Source organism: Oncorhynchus clarkii, chromosome 2, assembly GCF_045791955.1.
Source record: "Oncorhynchus clarkii lewisi isolate Uvic-CL-2024 chromosome 2, UVic_Ocla_1.0, whole genome shotgun sequence".
NCBI lineage: Eukaryota > Metazoa > Chordata > Actinopteri > Salmoniformes > Salmonidae > Oncorhynchus > Oncorhynchus clarkii.
The window spans coordinates 81,683,965-81,705,172 of record NC_092148.1 but is presented as its reverse complement, the minus strand read 5'-3'; the positions used below and the strand labels follow the sequence as shown (position 1 = coordinate 81,705,172).

Below are 21,208 nucleotides of genomic sequence, written 5' to 3'. Positions count from 1 at the left end.
TCTGTCTGAATAATGCAACACCTGAGCACACCTGAATGTCTCTGCTCAAACAGACAGAACGAGAGAGAGAGAGAAAGAGGGACAAAGAGAGAGGGGGGAGAGATTATTTGCATTTTGCGCAGTACTTCCTGGTAAGCCTGCCCTCCAAAGCTATGGTATAGAAGAAAATAACATAGATATTTGTCCACAGATGGGAACATTATAGATCGTATGTCTACAATCATTTACATTCAATAACTGGGCTTGCGTCTTTTTTTTCTTAAGTGTATGACCATTTGAAATGCAATGACAAATACTTTACAAGACTACCATCTAGTGGTGTTTTTACACATTTACAGCTGGTCAATTATCCTGCTCCAGGAGAGGAGAGGGATGTGGAAGCGCGAATGAGCAAGGCGGGGGCTAAGGAAATTATATGGGCACTAATGGTGCAGAGCTGGCAGGAGCAGTGGAACAGCAACACTAAGGACAGGCCCTGTTCCCTGTTCAGAGTAAAGTCGGGGAGGATGGTATAAAGGGACAGAAGAGAGGAGGCCATTTTTACAAGGCTACGGGTGGGACACAGCCGGTTTAATAAGTAATTATATGTGATAGGAAAGCGTCCAACAGGAAGGTGTGATTACCGCAAGACATTGGAGACATTGGAGGGGTGGGTATAATTTGTGTAACGTTCCAACAGGAATCCGTTCCAAAAACATCTTAAAGTACAAGGTTGCCAACAAACGCATACAATGTAACATGATCAATTCACCTAACTTTTGCTAAATAACTATCGAGTAGGCATCAACTCACCACGTAGCTTATTCTTAATGTTTGTCAATAGGTTACCAGAGTGAGGACAGACATTTTTCGGAATAAACATGGTGAGTGAAAAACGTTATTAATTAGCCCACTCCCAACCCGGTTTCGTATTATGCCACTATACGACTTTGTATGCGTTATTTGTGGGCAACCTTGTTATTTACGAAGTTTTTGGATCAGATTCCTGTTGGAACGTTGCAAAAATTATACCTACCAACATTGGAACATGTGCTGATACAGTGTGGGCAGTATGATAGGGAGAGAGACTGAGAATGGGATCCAGTAATTGAGTTTAAGTAGCAATCACAAATATGTTGTTATATTTTTTTAAGAGAAACTTAGCTGGCAGATAGGATTCAGTTCCTCCCAGTACAGTGGGTGGCGCTAATGCACCATAACGTTGGATACCAACTGCCGATAAACGCCAAAGAAGAAGAACAGCCGTACCGCCGATAAACCGAACAGAAGAACGTCAGCTGTATTGACCACGTGACATTTGAAAATGGCTGCCTGCGTGGAGAAAAAAATAAATTCAGGTACGTGTCACTATCTCTGGATAACGCAAATAATTATGACTCTATATATGTATATGAACGCAATTTCCTATTTAAGAAATGCATAATTTAATACACGTTAACCTTTCAATATTGCTAAAGAAGTAGCCAGCTGTTCAACTTGTTAGCTAGTTGAGCTAGCTATACCTAACGTTATCTGTAAAATGCAATTCTGACAAGTTATTTTTCAGGATTTACTCATACGGTATAATGACTTTGGTACAAATAAAGTAGTTAAGTAATGTGTATAATGTTTGAGTCAGTTATTCACAATGTGATAGTGCTTGTACTCATTGGGGCCGATTCAGACTTAAGAACTTTACGCCTTTCCTACGCACTTCTCAGTATTTAGTATTCAGACTTACCTTATTCAGTCCCATAACGTGCTCTGCAGTTGTGGCTACACAAAATATTTTCTTGTGGAGTTTTCATTCAATAGGATTTTCAGTACATTATCTTAAAGCCATCCCGTTTAAATACGGTGTACATTTTGTTTTGTTTTTTAGCTCGAATTCTGTCAACAGACTAGAATATATCGAGAAAGTGGTTCAGAATATTAAGGATCAAAGAAAGAAATCCATCAAAATATATGTATATTCCTCTGTTTCAGCAACAATTGGTAGATTTGAAAGGGGTACACAGAATCTCTGAATGTCTCCCCTATGTGGAAGCTAGGTAGTAAATTGCAACAGCACTAGGCTGCATTCAAAAGACATTTGCCCGTAACGTGGCGGAGACTCACCCTTGAGCATTTTACTTTCGGTTTTGGTCCACCAGCTTCAAACGGTTGTAAAAATGTTATTTTTGTTATTGAAAATATATTCACAGCGATTTTAATGGTACAGGGATTCCTTACACGATTCAGTATTTGATTTCTCACAAACTGAAATTGAGTTAACTGTAGAATTTAACAACCAGGAAATGAGTGGGGTGCTTGACCCGATTTCCACTAGATAACTCAGCCACAAAATACGATATAATGCTATATATATATATATATGTAATCCTATGTGTAGCTCCTTTAAAAATAGTCTGATTTTGTAGATTGTTTAGATTTAGTAAGTAACGTTATATATGAATCAAAAGTTCTACAACCCATGTTGGAATATTAGCGTACATAGAATTATAATGGTGAGAAAAGTGTACAATAGTAGGCTATACCCTCATTTATTGCCGGCAGTAACAATGGAACTGTGTGATGACGGGCAAAGTATTGCGCCATGAGTCGGGTTCTGTTACGGTTTGGTCTGCGTTCCGCTCCATAACGATTTAAAAAGCCTACATGTCTTTCAAAAACATATATTATCAACTGTTACTAATCCTCAGCAACAACCACACGGCCGTGACGGTGTTTACAGAGGGAGCAAATTAAGGTAAACGAAACAATGTAATTAAATGGAATGATAATTTAGGTTATACCAACTGAAGGGAACTAAAAGTAAATTGACAGTTGAATGTGTAGTTATTAGGCCTACTGACGGTTGATACTGATAGTGGCTAATATTTAACATGATAGAAATGGTAAACGGATAAGTCTGGGTAGCCTGAAATTAAGACATTCTAGGGTGCCCACCCTGCCAGTTAAAAGGCTGTACAATTTAAATTCTGCATAATGGCACAGCATTTCAAACTGTACTATGATAAAGTTGATATGCTTCAGTTAGCCATATGACTGGTTTCACATTTGTCTTCAGCGATTTTTATAAGGTAAAATAGATCTAAAACAAGTGTCATTTATATTTATTATTCCCTTATCCAGATGGATTACTCATTTAACTAGCTCTTATCAATAGCTCTTATCAAGTTGTACATTTAAAGTGCATGGAGAATGGTGGTGTTTTTATTGGGAAAAAATAAAGTAGATGCTTTATCCACTTGGAACCGGCAGGTTCGCTAGACCTTATTCGTGTTTAATGTGGAATTATTAGGGAATTAAGTCGAGGTCAGAATACAGCGTATATGTAGACACCTCCACCACACCTTCATATATTCTATCTCCACCCCAAACGAATAGCAGGTGAATAGCATGCTGTTTTCATGCTTAAGTTCAAGATCAGAATATGCATAGAGGGAGGTGCATACAAAGTGAATTACGTTCCATTTACGCGCGCATAACTTCTTTTTTTGTCATATTGCATCGTTTTAATGCTCCATTTTTGAGAAGGGGTGAGAATCATATCAAGCGATGTTTAATAAGAGCATGTTTCACTCTCCCCTCAGATGAACAGGAGTGGATACTGGAGCCTCTGTGTTTCCCTGAGCAGCCTGCTACAGATATCGGCACCAACTCATCCTCTCATCATGACATGGAGGTGGTGACCTGTGTGCTCTGCTCTCACTCCGCCCCTTTGTCAGAGAAGGACCGCCTCCTAAAGCACCTAGTACTGGTGCACAAGCTGGTCATCGCTGATGTCAAACTCATCGCTGACTTTCCTAAGTACGTATCAGAGATACTATATTTGTGGATATTTGAGTATACAAAACCATTATTTTCATGACATAGACTGACCAGGTGAAAGCTATGATCCCTTATTGATGTAACTTGTTAAATCCACTTCAATCAGTGTAGATGAAGGGGAGGAGACAGGTTAAAGAAGGATTTTTAAGTCTTTAGACATTGAGCCATGGATTGTGAATGTGCCGTTCAGAGGGTGACTGGGCAAGACAATATTTTAGTGCCTTTGAACTGGGTATGGTAGTAGGTTCCAGGTGCACCGATTTGTGTCAAGAACTGCAGCGCTGCTTGGCTTTTCACACGCTCAACCGTTTCCCATGTGTATCAAGAATGGTCCACCACCCATAGGACATCCAGCCAATCTTGCACAACTGTGGGAAATATTGGAGTCAACATGGGCCAGCATCCCTGTGGAACACTTTCGGCAGCCATGTGTGGGCCTTGGAGGGCATAGCCCCCCCCTGGAGGGCATATCCATGTGTGAGCCTTGGAGGGCACTGGGGAGTCAGGTCCAGCCTACGGGATGATCCCGTAGGTGAAGAAGCCAGATGTGGAGGTTGTGGGCTGGTGTGGTTACAAGTGGTCTGCGGTTTTCTAAAATAACGTTGGAGGCAGCTTATGGTAGAGAAATTAACATTAAATTATTTGGCAACAGCTCTGGTTGACATTCCTGCAGTCATTATGCCAATTGCATGATCCCTCAACTTGAGACATCTGTGGCATTGTGTTGTGACACAGCTGCACATTTTAAAGTGGCCTTTTATTGTCCACAGCACAAGGTGCACCTGTGTAATGATCATGCTGTTTAATCAGCTTCTTGATATGCCACACCTGTCAGGTGGATGGATTATCTTGGCAAAGGAGAAATGCTCACTAACAGGGATGTAAATACATTTGTGCACAAAATGAGAGAAATAATATTTTTGTGGGTATGGGATATTTCTGGGATTTTTTATTTCAGCTCATGAAACATGGGATCAACACTTTGTTGCGTTTTGTATTTTTGTTCAGTGTATAAAATATATTTTATACGGTATGTAGCCTCTCTTCAGTCCTCCTGACCACATAACTAGAATGCATCTATTTCTATGGTCCTAATTATCAAGTTCCCTATCACAATTGCGGCACGGGTTTGATGATGTTTGATCTATACAAACAGTTATAAAACAGTAATAGCCATTATGTAAACTGGGATAAATCACATGGAGAGATTGTCAATCGTGGCTGGCTACTTTTTGTGTACAGTTCCCTCCCTCTTCTCCAGAGGAAATGTATCACATACTGTCTGTCTCACACAAAATATTAATTGTGTTCTACTGTGTCCATTTCTTTCAGATACATGGAATACTGGAAGAACAGAATCTCTGAGCAACCCATCACAGATTTCTGCAGTGTGATCAAGACTAACTCGCAGGGCCCTGTTGGTAAGTAGTATTAATTTACTATAGATAGCCTTGAGGTTCACAATCTCGCTGCTTCTACTTTACCCTGTTCTTGCATTATATTATTTAATATACCCTCTTTATGTGCTTTTCAGAAAAACAGGAGCACTACTTCCTTCTGTGTGATGTCCTGCCAGAGGACAGGGTCCTCAGAGAACATCTCCAACAGAAACGACTGGTGAGTTACATTTGAGTAATTTAGCAGACGCTCTTATCCAGAGGAAGTTACAGGATCAATTAGGGTTAAGTGCCTTGCTTGACAGATTTTTCACCTAGTCGGTGCTGGGGTTTGAACCAGCAACCTTTCAGTTACTGGCCCAACGATCTTAACCGCTATGTTATCTGACAAGTTTTCAGAACAAGCTCTATTTTATGTATACTGTATTAGAGTAGGAGCGCTGAGCTTGGATCGGGTCTTCCCTGTCCGTAGAAACATTCTTATTATTTAAAAGACAAAACTGATCCTAAATCAGCACTTCTACCCTGAGACACTGACTTCCCACTGGGACTGCATAGTTTAATTTATGCTACTAACTCACACTGTGTTGGTCTACAGGAGGAGATCCTGGAGCAGCAGCAGAGGGAGAGGGATGACGTCAGCTTCCAGCGCATCTGCATGTTCTGCAATGACGAGTTCAATGGGAACAGGTCGTCACTGCTCAACCACATGGCCAGGGAGCACTCGTTCAGCGTGGGACTGCCTGACAACATAGTGTACTGCGTAGAGTTCCTTGACCACCTGCAGAGCAAACTGGATAAGTAAGTTAGTTTTTGGAATGGATATCCTTTTTATGTTAATGTTTGTTTGCTATTTTTATCATTTGAAAAGAAAATTGTCATCTGTAGCCATCTGTAATTCACTAATTGGTAACACTGTAGTAATGTTTTCCAGTACTTTTTGTTTTTCTGTGAAGGAGAGCGCTGCTGTAGTAACGTTTTCCAGTACTTTAGTTTTCACTGTGAATGAGTGCTGGTTGGTGTCACACATTAGCATTACTCAACCAAACAATGTTTCACAGAGCTTTGAGTGTTTCATTGTTTTTTGTTCCCAGTCTGCAGTGCCTGTATTGTGAGAAAACATTCAGAGACAAGACGACACTGAAGGATCACATGAGAAAGAAACAGCACCGCAGAATCAATGGCAACAACAGCGAGTATGACTGCTTCTACATTATCAACTACCTGGTACGCTCAGTGTTGTGTGAGAGTATAATTCATATAAATGCATATTGCCATATTTGACCTGAAAATATATTATTTTCACATTTAATTAAGGGTCATCAAATAATGATAAAGTGATGAAGACTGGTCTATTTTCCCTGCGACAGGAGCTGGGGAAAACATGGGAAGAGGTCCAATCTGAGGATGATCGGGAGATGGAGGATGAAGATGAGTAAGGATTGTCCTAGTGACACAGTCATTGTTGTTTGGGATGGTCAAACAGTAGGTTAGATTTGTAATCAGTGTTCTCTAGGATTGAATGGTATGCACTTTTGCAGTGTTGTATTTACCATTGAGGAAATGACTCTGTCTGTCCTCTCTTCAGTGATTGGTCAGACTGGCAGGCTCACCCAGTGTGTGCTGTGTGCCTGTTCTGTGAGCAGCAGTCAGAGAGCATGGAGAAGATCTACACACACATGGAGGTAACAGTCCCCTTATCCAGTTGTTGACAAATTCGGCCCATGAATTGCCGGTTTGGGAGCAGCTACTTCAATATGGTTCATGGATCTGTTTTTCTTCACCGTGCATTTTCAGGAAACCCACGGATTTGATCTGCACAAGTTGAAGACCGAACTCAGTAAGTAATATTGCACAACTGCTATGCTTTGTTGTACAAAACCCACCATAAAAACAAACACGTACACCCATCCAAATGAATGGGCATACCAGTCTTTCCCATACTAGGGCTACATTTACAGGCAGCTGAGTTACATTTTTCCACTAATTGGTCTTTTGACCAATCGGATCAGCTCTTTTGCCAATAATTAGGCAAAAGACCAGAATTTGGTTGTGTGTGTATAAATGCAGCCTAAGTGACCTGATAAGCATGTCTTCTCCCAGATCTGCGGTTCTATCAGCAGGTCAAACTGGTAAACTACATCAGACGAGAGATCCACCAGTGCCGTTGCTACGGTTGCCAGGAAAAGTTTGGGTCCAAACCTGAGGTTATACGTCATGTAATGGAGGCAGGTCACGTGATGCAGCTACCAGAGACGTCAACCTGGGACCAACCACAGTAAGTTTGGAGCTCTCGTAAGTGATGTGCATGGAAAATGTATTGTTTACTTGTAATATTGTTAACTAAAACCATATTAATAACAAGACTATTGTTTTACTACAGTTTAAAAGTGATGTGTTATTGGAGTGCTGAATGAATGGTATTGTCAATTGCTCAGCTGGTGGCTATTGTGACTGTTTCTGATGTCTAAATGCCAGTCATTACAGCTCATTCTCCAATCCAGGTATTACTTCCCCACCTATGAGAACGACGCCCTCCTCTGTGCCTTGTCGGACAGTGACAGTGAATCAGAACACACAGGCCCTTGGAGAGACGTCCCTGTCATAGCTGAGGACATCTCTAACCTGAAAGTCCTGAAGCAGACCAGCGTCCTCAGCCACCTTCTGAAGAACACAGACAGCTCTAGTTAAAAAGCTGGATGGATGGACCAATGATGTTATAAACTCAGTGGAGGATGCTCAGGGGAGAACGGCTCATAGAGGGACACAGTGCAACAACTTCTCGCTTCGCTGTATCTCCAACAAGACGGTGATGCTCAGACACTGTGCACTTAGCAGACCAGCACACATGTGCAGAAATGAACATGGCCTGTTTCATAAGAATTTCCTGAGCCTGGACTACATTTATGTATGATTTAATGTCATACTTGGTACAAATCACCATGTACAACATACCTGCAGGTGGATTTGTTTCATATAGTATGATTGCTGACAAAACGTGACCTCACTGCAGAGATGTGACAATTCCTAAATGTAAATAACTGATGATTCCCTCTCGTTTAGCTTGCTTATACAATAGTTGAAAGAATGGCAGGTAGCCTAGTGGTTAGTGTTGGACTAGTAACCGAAAGGTTGCAAGATCGAATCCCCGAGCTGACATGGTAAAAATCCGTTCTGCCCCTGAACAAGGCAGTTAACCCACTGTTCCTAGGCAGTCATTGAAAATATGAATTTGTTCTGAACTTACTTGCCTAGTTAAATAAATAAAAACACAACACTACATTTCTAAAAACCCTGAGCTGCAGTAAAGTAAAAAACAGTACAGATTAAATTGGAATCTGTCTGTTACTTAATAGAGGGGGTGGACTTCCATTTTCTAGTGCTTTTTGTCAACCTTGGTGGTCTTAATATGAATAATGTGTTGTGTGGCTTTGTCCAGAACCACCTGCCGTACAGTCGACCCCCAAACTGCAAAGTACTCAGTGTCTCCACCACGTCGTTCACATCAGGACTCACATTCAAACACGTCACTGAAACAGACAAACGCAGAAGTAACACATTTTGGATAAGTAATACGTTCAGTTAAAATACATCACATTATCAATCATAAGCAATTCATTCTGTCAAGACATTTCAATATTCATATTTGGAAATGTGGGTGTCAGATTATTTTCAGTATTTTAGAGGGAAAACATTACCTTAGCATCTCTACTGATACATGGCTGAAGCAGGTGTGTAAGTTGAGTTTAAATGTCACATGCAGCGTGTTGCATTTCAGGGCACTGAAAACACCTTCTGTAAGTCATGGTCCTCTCAAATGCACAAAGAAATGTAAAACCATTGTCACAGAGTTCCAGAAGGCATGCCTAATCAAGCCAAGCTCAATGATTTCAAAGAAAAGATCTGCACCCATCTCCTCACATCAGTGTGAGAGCTACCTGTCCCAGGGACGTCAAGGATTTGTTGATGTCTGCGGTCTCGACCAGTCTGTCGTTTGGCTTCTGTCTTGGCGATGAGCTCGGACCCCTCCAAGTCACACAGGGTCAGGGTATTGTGAGACGACACACTCTGTACCCTCCAGTCAGGGTGAGCAACAGGTGGCCCAAGAGTTGACGAGGGAGAGGCTCTTCCTAGCAGTGGGTTCACAACCATACTGGTATTGACATGACTTGGTAGGCCTACCTTTTTGTTTTTTGGTTGAGCCAATCTTTCTATTCTTTTCTCCATTTCCATCACGTTCAGAATGCCGTCCTCGGTCTTCACCTCGACGTGGGTCAGTCCAGACACAGAGATGGACTTTCCCTAGGTCCATATCTCTAATGAACTGGTGGGACTTTGACAGGAGATCATTTAGGTCAGGGTTTCCCAAATCCGGAGCTGGGGCCCCTCGGTACACGTTTTGTTAATTGTCCTAGCGCTACACAGCTGATTTAAATAATCAAAGCTTGATTATGAGTTGGTTATTTGAATCACCTGTGTAGTGCTAGTGCAAAAAGCTGCATGTGCACCCAGGGTGGGCCCCAGGACCGAGTTAGGGAATCCCTGATATAGGCTGTCATTGTTGATTTCCAACATGTGTAAGTCGTCCTAGAGCTTGTCTGACCATAGGGTAGAATGCAGACTACTGTATATCCATCCGCACAAGACCTTACTATGGGCAGGGTCACTTCAAATACTTCCTCCTGCATGGAGAGATAAATTGAGAGAGCACACCGGCACAAAATCTAATGCCATCACAAAAACAAATGTTCTAATTACAAGAGGTTGGTGGCTCCTTAATTGGGGATGGGCTCGTGGTAATGGCTGGAATGGTATCAAACATAAAAAACATGGTTTACATGTGTTTGATGCCATTCCATTTGCTCCGTTCCAGACATTACGAGCTGTCCTCCCCTCAGCAGCCTCCTGTGGTCCTAATCCATTGGGTTCTGTGTTTCAATTAAATTCACCTACCTGTGAGGTGCTGAAGGGTTAGACTTTATCAAAGAGGAACTTGTTCTTGGTTCCCTTGTTGTTGACCAGATGCTCCTGGTCTGAGTATCCCCCAGTGTCCCCCTGGAGCTTCAGCAGCTTGTTGTAGAGGGCCTCCTTGTAGAGCAGGGATGGGTTGTGGGGGCCACAAAAAAATCTGAACTCATCATGGGGAGGGGGGAACAAAACATTTTTAGCGCCCCCCTTTTAACAGTATGCTTAGGGTCATTGTCCTGCTGGAAGACAAACAGGTTTCCCTCAAGAATTTCCCTGTATTTAGCACCATCCATCAATTCTGAACAGTTTCCCAGTCCCTGCTGATAAAAAACATCCCCACAGCATGATGCTGCCACCACCATGCTTCACTGTGGGGATGAGGTTCACGGGGTAATGAGAGGTGTTGGGTTTGCACCAGACATAGCATTTTCCTTGATGGCCAAAAAGCTCGATTTTATTCTCATCTGACCAGAGTACCTTCTTCCATATGTTTGGGGAGTCTCCCACATACCTTTTGGCAAACACAAAGTGTTTGCTTATATTTTTCTTTAAGGAATGGCTTTTTTCTGGCCACTCTTCCATAAAGCCCAGGTCTGTGGAGTGTATGGCTTAAAGCGGTCCCATGGACAGATACTCCAATCTCCACTGTGGAGTTTTGCAAGTCCTTCAGGGTTAGTTTTTGTGGGTGGCCCTCTCTTGGCAGGTTTGCTGTGGTGCCATATTCTTTCCAATTCTTGCAATTTATTAATAATGGATTTAATGGTGCTCTGTGGGATTTTCAAAATTTCAGATATTTTTTTATAACCAAACCCTGATCTGTACTTCTCCACAACTTTGTCCCTGACCTGTTCGGAGAGCTCCTTGGTCTTCATGGTGCTGCTTGCTTGGTGGTGCCCCTTGCTTAGTGGTGTTGCAGACTCTCGGGCCTTTCAGAACAGGTGTACAGTTGTGGCCAAAAGTTTTGAGAATGACACAAATATTAATTTCCAAAGTTTGCTGCGTCAGTGTCTTTAGATATTTTTGTCAGATGTTACTATGGAATACTGAAGTATAATTACAAGCATTTCATAAGTGTCAAAGGCTTTTATTGACATGAAGTTGATGCAAAGAGTCAATCTTTGCAGTGTTGACCCTTCTTTTTCAAGACCTCTGCAATCTGCCCTAGCATGCTGTCAATTAACTTCTGGGCCACTTCTTGACTGATGGCAGCCCATTCTTGCATAATCAATGCTTGGAGTTTGTCAGAATTGGTGGGGTTTTGTTTGTCCACCCGCCTCTTGAGGATTGACCACACGTTCTCAATGGGATTAAGGTCTGGGTAGTTTCCTGGCCATTGACCCAAAATATTGATGTTTTGTTCCCCGAGCCACATAGTTATCACTTTTGCCTTATGGCAAGTTGCTCCATCATGCTGGAAAGGCATTGTTCTTCACCAAACTGTTCCTGGATGGTTGGGAGTAGTTGCTCTCGGAGGATGTGTTGGTACCATTCTTTATTCATGTGTTCTTAGGCAAAATTGTGAGTGAGCCCACTCCCTTGGCTGAGAAGCAACCCCACACATGAATGGTCTCAGGATGCTTTACTGTTGGCATGACACAGGACTGATGGTAGAGCTCACCTTGTCTTCTCCGGGACAAGCCTTTTTCTGGATGCCCCAAACAACCGGAAAGGGGATTCATCAGAGAAAATGACTTTACCCCAGTCCTCAGCAGTCCAATCCCTGTTCCTTTTGCAGAATATTAGTCTGTCCCTGATGTTTTTCCTGGAGAGAAGTGGCTTCTTTGCTGCCCTTCTTGACACCAGGCCATCCTCCAAAAGTCTTCCCGTTACTGTGCGCGCAGATGTACTCACACCTGCCTACTGACATTCCTGAGCAAGCTCTGTACTGGTGGTGCCCCGATCCAGCAGCTGAATCAACTTTAGGAGACAGTCCTGGCGCTTGCTGGACTTTCTTGGGCATCCTGAAGCCTTCTTCACGACAAATGAACCGCTCTCCTTGAAGTTCTTGATGAGCCGATAAATGGTTGATTTAGGTGCAATCTTACTGGCAGCAATATCCTTGCCTGGGAAGTCCTTTTTGTGCAAAGCAATGATGACATGTGTTTCCTTGCAGGTAACCATGGTTGACAGAGGAAGAACAATGATTCCAAGCACCACCCTCTTTTTGAAGCTTCCAGTCTGTTATTCGAACTCAATCAGCATGACAGAGGGATCTCCAGCCTTGTTCTCGTCAACACTCACACCTGTGTTAACGAGAGAATCAGTGACATGTCAGCTGGTCCTTTTGTGGCAGGGCTGAAATGCAGTGGAAATGTTTTTGGGGGATTCAGTTCATTTGCATGGCAAAGAGGGACTTTAATTGCAATTCATCTGCTCACTCTTCATAACAGGCAGCAAACTTTGCTGAAAATAATTTTTGTGTCATTCTCAACTTTTGGCCACAACTGTATATACTGAGATCATGTGACAGATTAGGTGACAATTCAATTGCACACAGGTGGACTTTAACTAATTATGTGACTTCTGAAGGTAATTGGTTGCACCGGATCTTATTTAGGGGCTTCCGAGCAAAGGGGGTGAATACATGTGTGTGTACCACTTTCCATTTTTTTTTAAACAAGTTATTTTTTTCACTTCACCAATTTGGACTATTTTGTGTATGTCCATTACATGAAATCCAAATAATATCAATTTAAACTACAGGTTGTAATGCAAGAAAATAGGAAAAACACCAAGGGGATGAACACTTTTGCGAGTCCCCAGGACTAGGGGGTCCTGATTTGAAAAACACTGCATTAACATTAAGTTTGTTCCAAATCTGTAAACTCCGTCAATATTTAGCCTAATGTTCTCTGATAGCCTGAAAGGAGGTGGTTGGCTGCATTAGACTAATTGACACTTAATGACCTTATGAAGAGATTGCAGCAAAGTGGAATAGACAGGCACACCAGCAGAGCGCATAATTTGTCCATATATCAATTAAAAACACTGAAATCTCAATTTTTATTGCATAGTTGAGAATTCTGTCAATGCTTAAGATTAAAACATTTCCATACACACAGTTGATTAGGCTAAGCTTGCTAAGCTTGTCGTGAAGCTTGCATGTCTAAATCACTGTATATGATAAACCCCAGAATACAATCACGCATAAATGCAAGATCACATCCTACATTGGGTCCATATTCCTCCAGGTAGTGCAATCAGTATAGGTACAGTAACAACCCTCAGACTCCCTGAGGTAATTGTGGTAGATACCAGACGTCCCAAAAGCAGTACAAAATAAATGAATAGCAGATGTGAAACAGCAGTGATAGGGAAAGGGGGATACCTAGTCAGTTGTACAACTGAATGCATTCAACTGAAATGTGTCTTCCGCATTTAACCCAACCCCTCTGAATCCGAGAGGTGTGGAGTGCTGCCTTAATCGACATCCACGTCTTCGGCGCCCGGGTAACAGTGGGTTAACTGCCTTGCTCAGTGGCAGAACGACAGATTTTTACCTTGTCAGCTCTGCGATTCGATCCAGCAACCTTTCAATACTCTTCAAAGCTTTGACATAAAGTAGTTAATTAAAAGCTGAATATACAAATAGGCCTAGATGTATGGAAACGCATGGATAGCAATCAAATATGAAAGTATCGAATTAGAAATCCACATTCCACTCTTGAAAATAAATGAAATAACTATTATCGTAATACAATATCTTAGTAACCTGATATCCTTTTTTAAACAGGGACAAAAGGCCATTTGTGAAAAAAGCTGGATGGGGGCATGCATTGGTCATAATAGATGAATGGTGCAATCAGTGTAACCACTGCAACTTTTTGTTGTTTGAAAATCCAATCTGGGAGAGTGACAATATGATACCACTTCTACAGCAGCAGGGCTTCTCAGCCTGAAATTGTGATAAACAGGGAAAAAGAGGTATACATTTCAATTAGAATTTTTAGAGCGATTGAATTAAGAGAAAAGTTTAAAAAAAGGTGGGAATAAGCCAGTACAACTGGAGTTCAGAGAACGGTACTACTACCCCAATAAACCCACCAAAAGACTAGAAATGAAATTATGTAAAACAAAACTCTAATCAAATAACCACCACTAATGAATCTATATAATTACTTAAGGAATAGCCAAACAATAATTTGGGAAAGAAATATGTAGTACTACATCAAAATACCATAGTACATCAAAATCAGGAACCTCATATCAGTAACTTAGTACTTTAGCACACATAAGCAAAACATATAGCTCACACACACAATCTGTAACTGTCTAGTTAGTCATTAAAGGGAAACCTTGGGATTTCAGCATGCTAGCAGATACCCATAGACATCCACTCATTGTGCTAATGCTAGTGACCTCTAACTTCCTTCATACTTGACACAGAGACATGATATCTACTAGTTCATCTGACTCTGGCGAAGTAGATAAAGAGCCTCATTGCCAAACTCCCGAAGTATCCTTTTAAGATTTCACAATCAACAGCTGCCTTCACTGAGGGTCCTAAAAACTCAGCGATCAATATCACGCAACCAATCAATCAATTACAAAAACTGATTTAGAAAACATTTCTGTACGGTGAAAAACATGCAAATACAAAGTGAAGAAGCCTTAGACAGTATGATTCTTACAGAGGTGAATTTCTAAGATTTGACCAACTTGAATCCTTGGCCAGTGTCTAGTATGGCTGGGGGAAACCAGTTGAGTTTGACCCTTTTGAGGCACCGTAGGCAGACACTGCATAGCCAAAGCAGGTTCAGCCCCCCACACCAGAGCGCTAACTGGACCACGGGGTAGGTCATCCTGGGGAAGTACATCCTCCAGTGTTGAGTGACATCACTTTCTGTGGGCAAGTGCAGTGTGTAATCACTCCAGTGCTTAGAGATGCCGTAGGCAGCGGTGACAGTCCTTCCCCTCTCTGACCACAGGACAGTGCTGTCTGCATTGCAGTTGTACTCCACCCACTGAGAGGTGAAGTCCCCAAGCTGGGGGGTGTCCTGGAGCTCAATATCCGTGGCTCGGGCTAGCTGGGCCCCCTGCACCGCCACATAAAGCCCCCCCACCTTCCTTACCTCCTTAACCCAGGGTAGGGAGTTCTCACTGTCCAGGACCAGGATGAGGCGGGAGCAGGAGTCATTGTTCTTCTCCCTCCACCATTCCAGGATCTTGTCCAGTTGAAGGGTGCCCCCTCCTGACAGACAACCACAGGGCAGAGTTAGAGAGAGAGCAGTGGAATGCTGTGGTGGATAGTACTTTATTTTGTGGTTTCAGTACCATAAAATAATGTGCTACAGAGAGTGAGTTAAAGTAACTGAGCTTCACAGAATGACAAAACTTCTAAGTGATTGGTACCTGCTAGTGCCCACTCCCCGCTGCGGTGGGTATGCCCACTGTAGAACACCACATAGGTGTCGTGGCGAGGCCCATCGGCTGTGCAGAGCTCCATGAAGGCTTTTAGCTTCACCTGTAGGGCTTCCAGAGTCACCCCGCTGGTGGAGTAGTCGCAGCCGAACGTCTCGATCATGTGGTAGGAGAAGAAATTCTGTATACTGTTCAACATGCCCGTGGAATGCATGTTCAGCATATGTACCTGGTCCGGAGGTAACAGAGTGGGCTGCCCATCAGGACTGCAAGGGAGAGAGGAGGAGTGAGGATGATTGCAGTAAGGGTAAGTTAAATTAAAGACTGTACAAAAGTATGCACCCGTGTGTTGAGTAAGTATAGTATAGTTTGTACTGTACAATGCCTTCAGAAAGTATTCATACCCCTTGACTTTTAACACATTTTGTTGTGTTACAGCCTGAATTCAAAATGGATTAAATAATATTTTCCCCTTACCCATCTACACACAATACCCCATGAAAAAAAAATGTTTTTAGAGATTTTTGGAAAAGTATTGACAATTAAATACAATAGCATTTAGTATCTAATTTATATAAGTATTCACACACTTGAGTCAATTCATGTTAGAATCACCTTTGGCAGTGATTACAGCTGTGAGTCTTTCTGGGTAAGTCTCTAAGAGCTTTGCACACCTGGATTCTACAATATTTGCACATTATTATTTTTTAAATTCTTCCAAGCTCTGTCAAGTTGGTTGTTGATCATTGCTAGACAGCCATTTTCAATACGATTTTAAGTCAAAACTGTAACTAGGTCACTCGGGAACATTTGATGTCGTCTTGGTAAAGCATCTCTAGCATATATTTGGCCTTGTGTTTTAGGTTATTGTCTTGCTGAAAGGTGAATTGGTCTCTCCGTGTCTGTTGGAAAGCAGATTGAGCCAGGTTTTCCTCTAGAATTTTGCCTGTGCTTAGCTCTATTACGTTTATTTTTTATCCTGAAAAACTCCCCAGTCCTTAATGATTACAAGCATACCCATAACCAATGTGCCCTCTAATATGTGGTGTTCAATGCAGGCCTACATTGCATGAGACTTTTAGAAAACATTTTTAGATTATGAAGGGTTTGACATGAATTAATTATCTTTTACTTGATCTGTAACACCATGGGCCAAATAGGTGACTGTAAATTGCATTGTGAGATGCAAGAAACCACTTTACAAAATATAATGAATTATTATTACCATACAGAGAATTAGATCATGTAGGCTACCCCTCTACCTATTTGCATAATCAAGCCTGTCTCAAAATACAACACTGCCCCTTGAATTAAAACATAAGCTTTTTTTTCCTCTCACCTGACTGGCTTTACAACAACAGCTTGAAATGTAGCCTACCAATTTTGTGCTCTTGTAAGAAACAGTAACTCCCCATTGCTGACCTATACTTATCTATAACTGGGCTAATAACTCACACCTAGCAAAGAATATCAACAAATGTGCACATGCGCAGCTCTGCACTCTGATCTGATGTGAATAGCGCATTCACTCGCTGATTAAAAGACCGCTTGTGGGCTACACCTGACGATAGAATTCTCTGGCTCTGCCTACAACAAATTTGCAAACTTAATCCTGCAAAGTTAGATTTGGTTTGGTCTGTTGCATTGAAAAGGGGCAGATTTGATGTTGATGCCATCACAGAAAAAACATTGATCTATATAGTGCAAACTAGTTGTGCAAACTCAGTAAAGTTTCATCTCTTGCGTCTCTGCACGGCATGGCATTTCTTCTGCGTGGCAGTCCTGGAGGAAGTGTGCAGCTGCGCACACGCACAGTTTAGAGGGAATATATCCCAAAACATGATGCAGCCACTACTATGCTTGAAAATATTCAGTGGTACTCAGTAACATGTTGTATTGGATTTGCCCCAAACATAACACTTTGTATTCAGAACATAAAGTTAATTTATTTGCCACATTTCTTGCAGTATTACTTTAGTGTCTTGTTGCAAACTGGATGCACGTTTTGGAATGTTTTTATTTTGTACTGGCTTCCTTCTTTTCACTCTGTCATTTAGGTTAGTATTGTTGAGTAACTACAATGTTGTTGATCCATCATCAGTTTTCTCCTATCAGAGCCATTAAACTCTGTAACTGTTTTAAAGTCACCATCATCATGGTGAAATCCCTGAGCGGTTTCCTGCCACTCCGGCAGCTGAGTTAGGAAAGACACCTGTATCTTCGTAGTGACTGGGTGTATTGATACACCATCCAACGTGTAATTAATTACTTCACCATGCTCAAAAGGATATTCAATGTCTGCTTTTTCTTTTACCCATCTACCAATAGGTGTCCTTCTTTGCAAGGCATTGGAAAACCTCCCTGGTCTTTGTGGTTGAAATTCACTGCTCGACGGAGGGACCTTACAATTATGTGTTGGGTACATATATTGGGTAGTCATTCAAAAATCATGTTAAATACTATTATTGCACACAGAGTAAGTCCATGCAACTTATTATGTGATTTGTTAACAAATGTTTAACTCCTGGACTTAAGGCTTGCCATAACAAAAGGGTTGAATACTTATTGACTCAAGACATTTCAGCTTTTCGTTTGTAATTCATTTGTAAATATTTCAAATAAAACTTTGATATTATGACGGTATTGTGTACAGGCCAGTGACATAAAATCTCAATTTAATCCATTTTAAAGTCAGGCTGAAACATGAAAATGTGGAAAAGGTCAAGGGGTGTGAATACTTTCTGAAGGCACTGTATATATTTGGGTGTCCACTATCCATACATTCCTACCTGCAATAGTTGGTGGGGATGACCACTGCATACCCCACACATGTGCCGCCTAGGCAGTTCCCCAGCTCATAGAAGAGGCCGTGGAACAGAGACTCCAGAGCCAGGACCAGCAGGAGCATACTCATAAAGATACTGCTGGAGGACTGAGACACAGACAGACACAATGGGTCACATTCACACACTAACCAAATAAGGAGGACTATGAAGTTAAGATGGCTCTGAATATCTATGACCTCAAAAACTATGGGAAAGTGTCCAATCTCAATTTATTTTACGCCAGTTAACATAGCTTATCAATAAAACAGACTAAGTTATATGAGCCATTAATGTATAACATTGCTGGTCTGGACTGAATAACAGTGCTATATCAATGACTGGAGACATACCTGCCATGATAAAGCAGCCAAGATGACAGTGGACACCAGACTGAAGAGCACCAGGCGTTCAGAGATGAGACAGAAGTGTCTGACTCCTTTAGAGGCCATAACCTTGTCTAGGCAGCTGCTCCCGGCTCCCTGGGCCAGACACACCCTCTGGCAGTCACTAAGCTTGGTGTGGAAGCCCCACAGAGTGATGATGAACACCACGTGACAGATGGCCCAGAACACCCCACTCAGCATGAAGCCCGGGATCATCAGGTACCAACGGTCCAGGTCCACCAGCTTCAGGGCTGCCAGGATCCAGAAGCCCACCTGGGAACAAGGACCACAATGCAAGTAAGTCTACTGTTGACTATGTGTTTTTATCCTCAATTATTTTGTGTGTGCATCATTGTACTCACATGGCTGAGGAAAATCTATATGCATTTTAAATGTGTCAAATAAAATGAATTCAAATCACCTCCGCCAGCAGCAAAGGCAGGAGGGACAGCCTGCGCCACAGCCCCCTCCAGGCAAGGTAGGGCAGCCAACGCTCGGTCACCGACAGCCCACTGAAGTACACGTCCAGCAAGGGGTCGCAGATCAGCTGGCTGAAGAAACATGCCAGGGCAAAGGGGTTGGTGGTGATGCCCAGAGCCTTGAAGAACAGCACTGCAGTGATGATGGAGAAGCAGACCAGGTTGGGCAGGGCCAGGAGAGCCTTCATGCGCAGGGCCACCATCAGAGTAGCCAGGGCCACCACCAGCACCACTACACTCATGGACTTCTGGATGAATAAGACAGTACTGGCGATGGCAAAGCCTGCCAGCTCCAGGGCCTCTGCTGAGGTAAGGAAGGCAGGGCGGTACCTGGTGCAGCCACACATCCTCTCCAGCAGAGCCCACAGCGTCCTCAAGACAACACTGGCCAGCAGGAGGTAGTTGGTGGCTTGCTCTTTGATGTTGCTCTCCAGAGTGGGGTTGTTGAGGAAACACAGGAGGCCAAGCAGGAAGCCAAACCACAGGTGGAGGAGGCTCAGGCTGACTTTTTCCATGCTGAAGTAATAGTACAGTATGCTTGCTATACCGAGGACAAACAGGGCCAGAACAAATATGATGAGGATCATGGGTTCCTCAGTCTTCTCCCATCGCACATAGAGCCCCAGGCAGAGAGCCACCAGCAGGTTCAGACCAGACAGGTAGCCCAGACATCTGACAGAGGACCACATGTTGACCTCTCCGTTGACCTCCTCCAGTCTGGTCATCGCTGCATGCAGACAGTGACTGACACAGTACCGTAAGCGAAACATTTTGATATGTAAGAGTAGCTAACAGTTTGTTACAGCTGGTAACGTTATTAGTTAAGAGTTCAGATGAAATTAAAACCTTTCCATGAAGCAAACTTAGCTAGCTAGATTGCAAGACCATGGCGAAAAAAAAGTCACTCACTAGCTAGCCACCTTGAACTAACAGAGCAGCAAACTTTGAGCTAGTGATAGGTCGTCTAAGCTAGCTAACGTGAGCTAGCTAGTTAGCTAGTTTTTGCTAGTTAGCTAGCTACATGGTTTTTGCTAGTTAACTAGCTACATGATTTGCCGGTAGCTAGCTTGCAGTTGTACGACTGGCAGATGGTACGCTTGATTACATGGTCCGTTTGCTGTTTCTCTTCTTTCGTATGTAAATAGATACGTCTCATACAAACCTAGCTAGCCCAAATGAATTTATTTCACTTGAAGAAGCAGTAGACAAAAATACTTATTTTCCACTTTGAAAACTTTTCGGTCAAATGACTGCCGCCATCAAACTAGAACGGCGACTCTACGTCACTACGGCAAGTCAGTAGTACAAACAAAGTGGCGGAAAGTCGAAGTATGGAAATTCATAAAGTGTGACGACTAATCAATCAATCTAGACGTACTGTAAATGAGGCTCTTCCACTGAATATTACACATACTTTATCAATATAGGTCAAAACATACTACACATTGATATACTTATGCCCTAACTAACATGATCAACACCTAGTAAGCAGATTGTAACGGGCTAATGTGATGCTCAATTAGCCGTTACAAGACAGGTAGTTTGGCGTAGCAGAGAATTTTAGACCAACCTTGGCCATACTATCTTCTTTAGTCACCCAAACATCTTATCTTCTAGAATGTTGGTGTCCAGTTGCAGGTGGTTCCCTTGAATTTAGAAAATGTACCATTATTAAAATAAATACAAATGTTGTAATCCAACAATGCATATGCCACTATCTTGTCTACTTCATATCTTCTCTCATTGATTGAGACAGTTGAGTCCACCCGAAACTGCCGCTTGTCATGACACTCACTGGTCTCGATCAATGAGAGAAGATTTGAATTAGAAACAGATCGTAGCGTACCCATCATTGGATTACTTCATGAAGCAAAAACATTTTAATAACAGATGATTTTCTAAATTGCAACGAACCACCTGAAACTGGACATTTTAGAAGCACATGTTTGGCCGAATCGAGAACGAAGATGGTATCGCCAAAT

At 42.3% G+C, this 21,208-nt stretch overlaps 2 protein-coding genes across 2 annotated transcripts; one reads left to right on the top strand and one right to left on the bottom strand.

The window, feature by feature from the left end:
- Window positions 1–432: 432 nt before the first annotated feature.
- On the top strand, window positions 433–8,565 carry LOC139374882 (zinc finger protein 277). The gene is made up of 11 exons (XM_071116077.1): window positions 433–1,337; window positions 3,576–3,792; window positions 5,146–5,234; window positions 5,348–5,430; window positions 5,809–6,011; window positions 6,305–6,437; window positions 6,581–6,645; window positions 6,799–6,895; window positions 7,008–7,050; window positions 7,314–7,488; window positions 7,715–8,565. The coding sequence occupies exons 1-11, from the start codon at window positions 1,304–1,306 to the stop codon at window positions 7,899–7,901; spliced, it is 1,326 nt and encodes a 441-aa protein (XP_070972178.1). The 5' UTR covers window positions 433–1,303; the 3' UTR covers window positions 7,902–8,565.
- A 4,602-nt stretch (window positions 8,566–13,167) lies between these two features.
- On the bottom strand, window positions 13,168–20,523 carry LOC139374875 (transmembrane protein 168b). Its single transcript, XM_071116063.1, has 5 exons — window positions 19,169–20,523; window positions 18,715–19,020; window positions 18,329–18,471; window positions 15,531–15,805; window positions 13,168–15,369 (listed from the first exon to the last, which is right to left on the bottom strand). Exons 1-5 carry the CDS (start codon window positions 19,994–19,996, stop codon window positions 14,822–14,824), a joined length of 2,100 nt encoding a protein of 699 aa, XP_070972164.1. The 5' UTR covers window positions 19,997–20,523; the 3' UTR covers window positions 13,168–14,821.
- Between the last annotated feature and the right edge of the window lie 685 nt (window positions 20,524–21,208).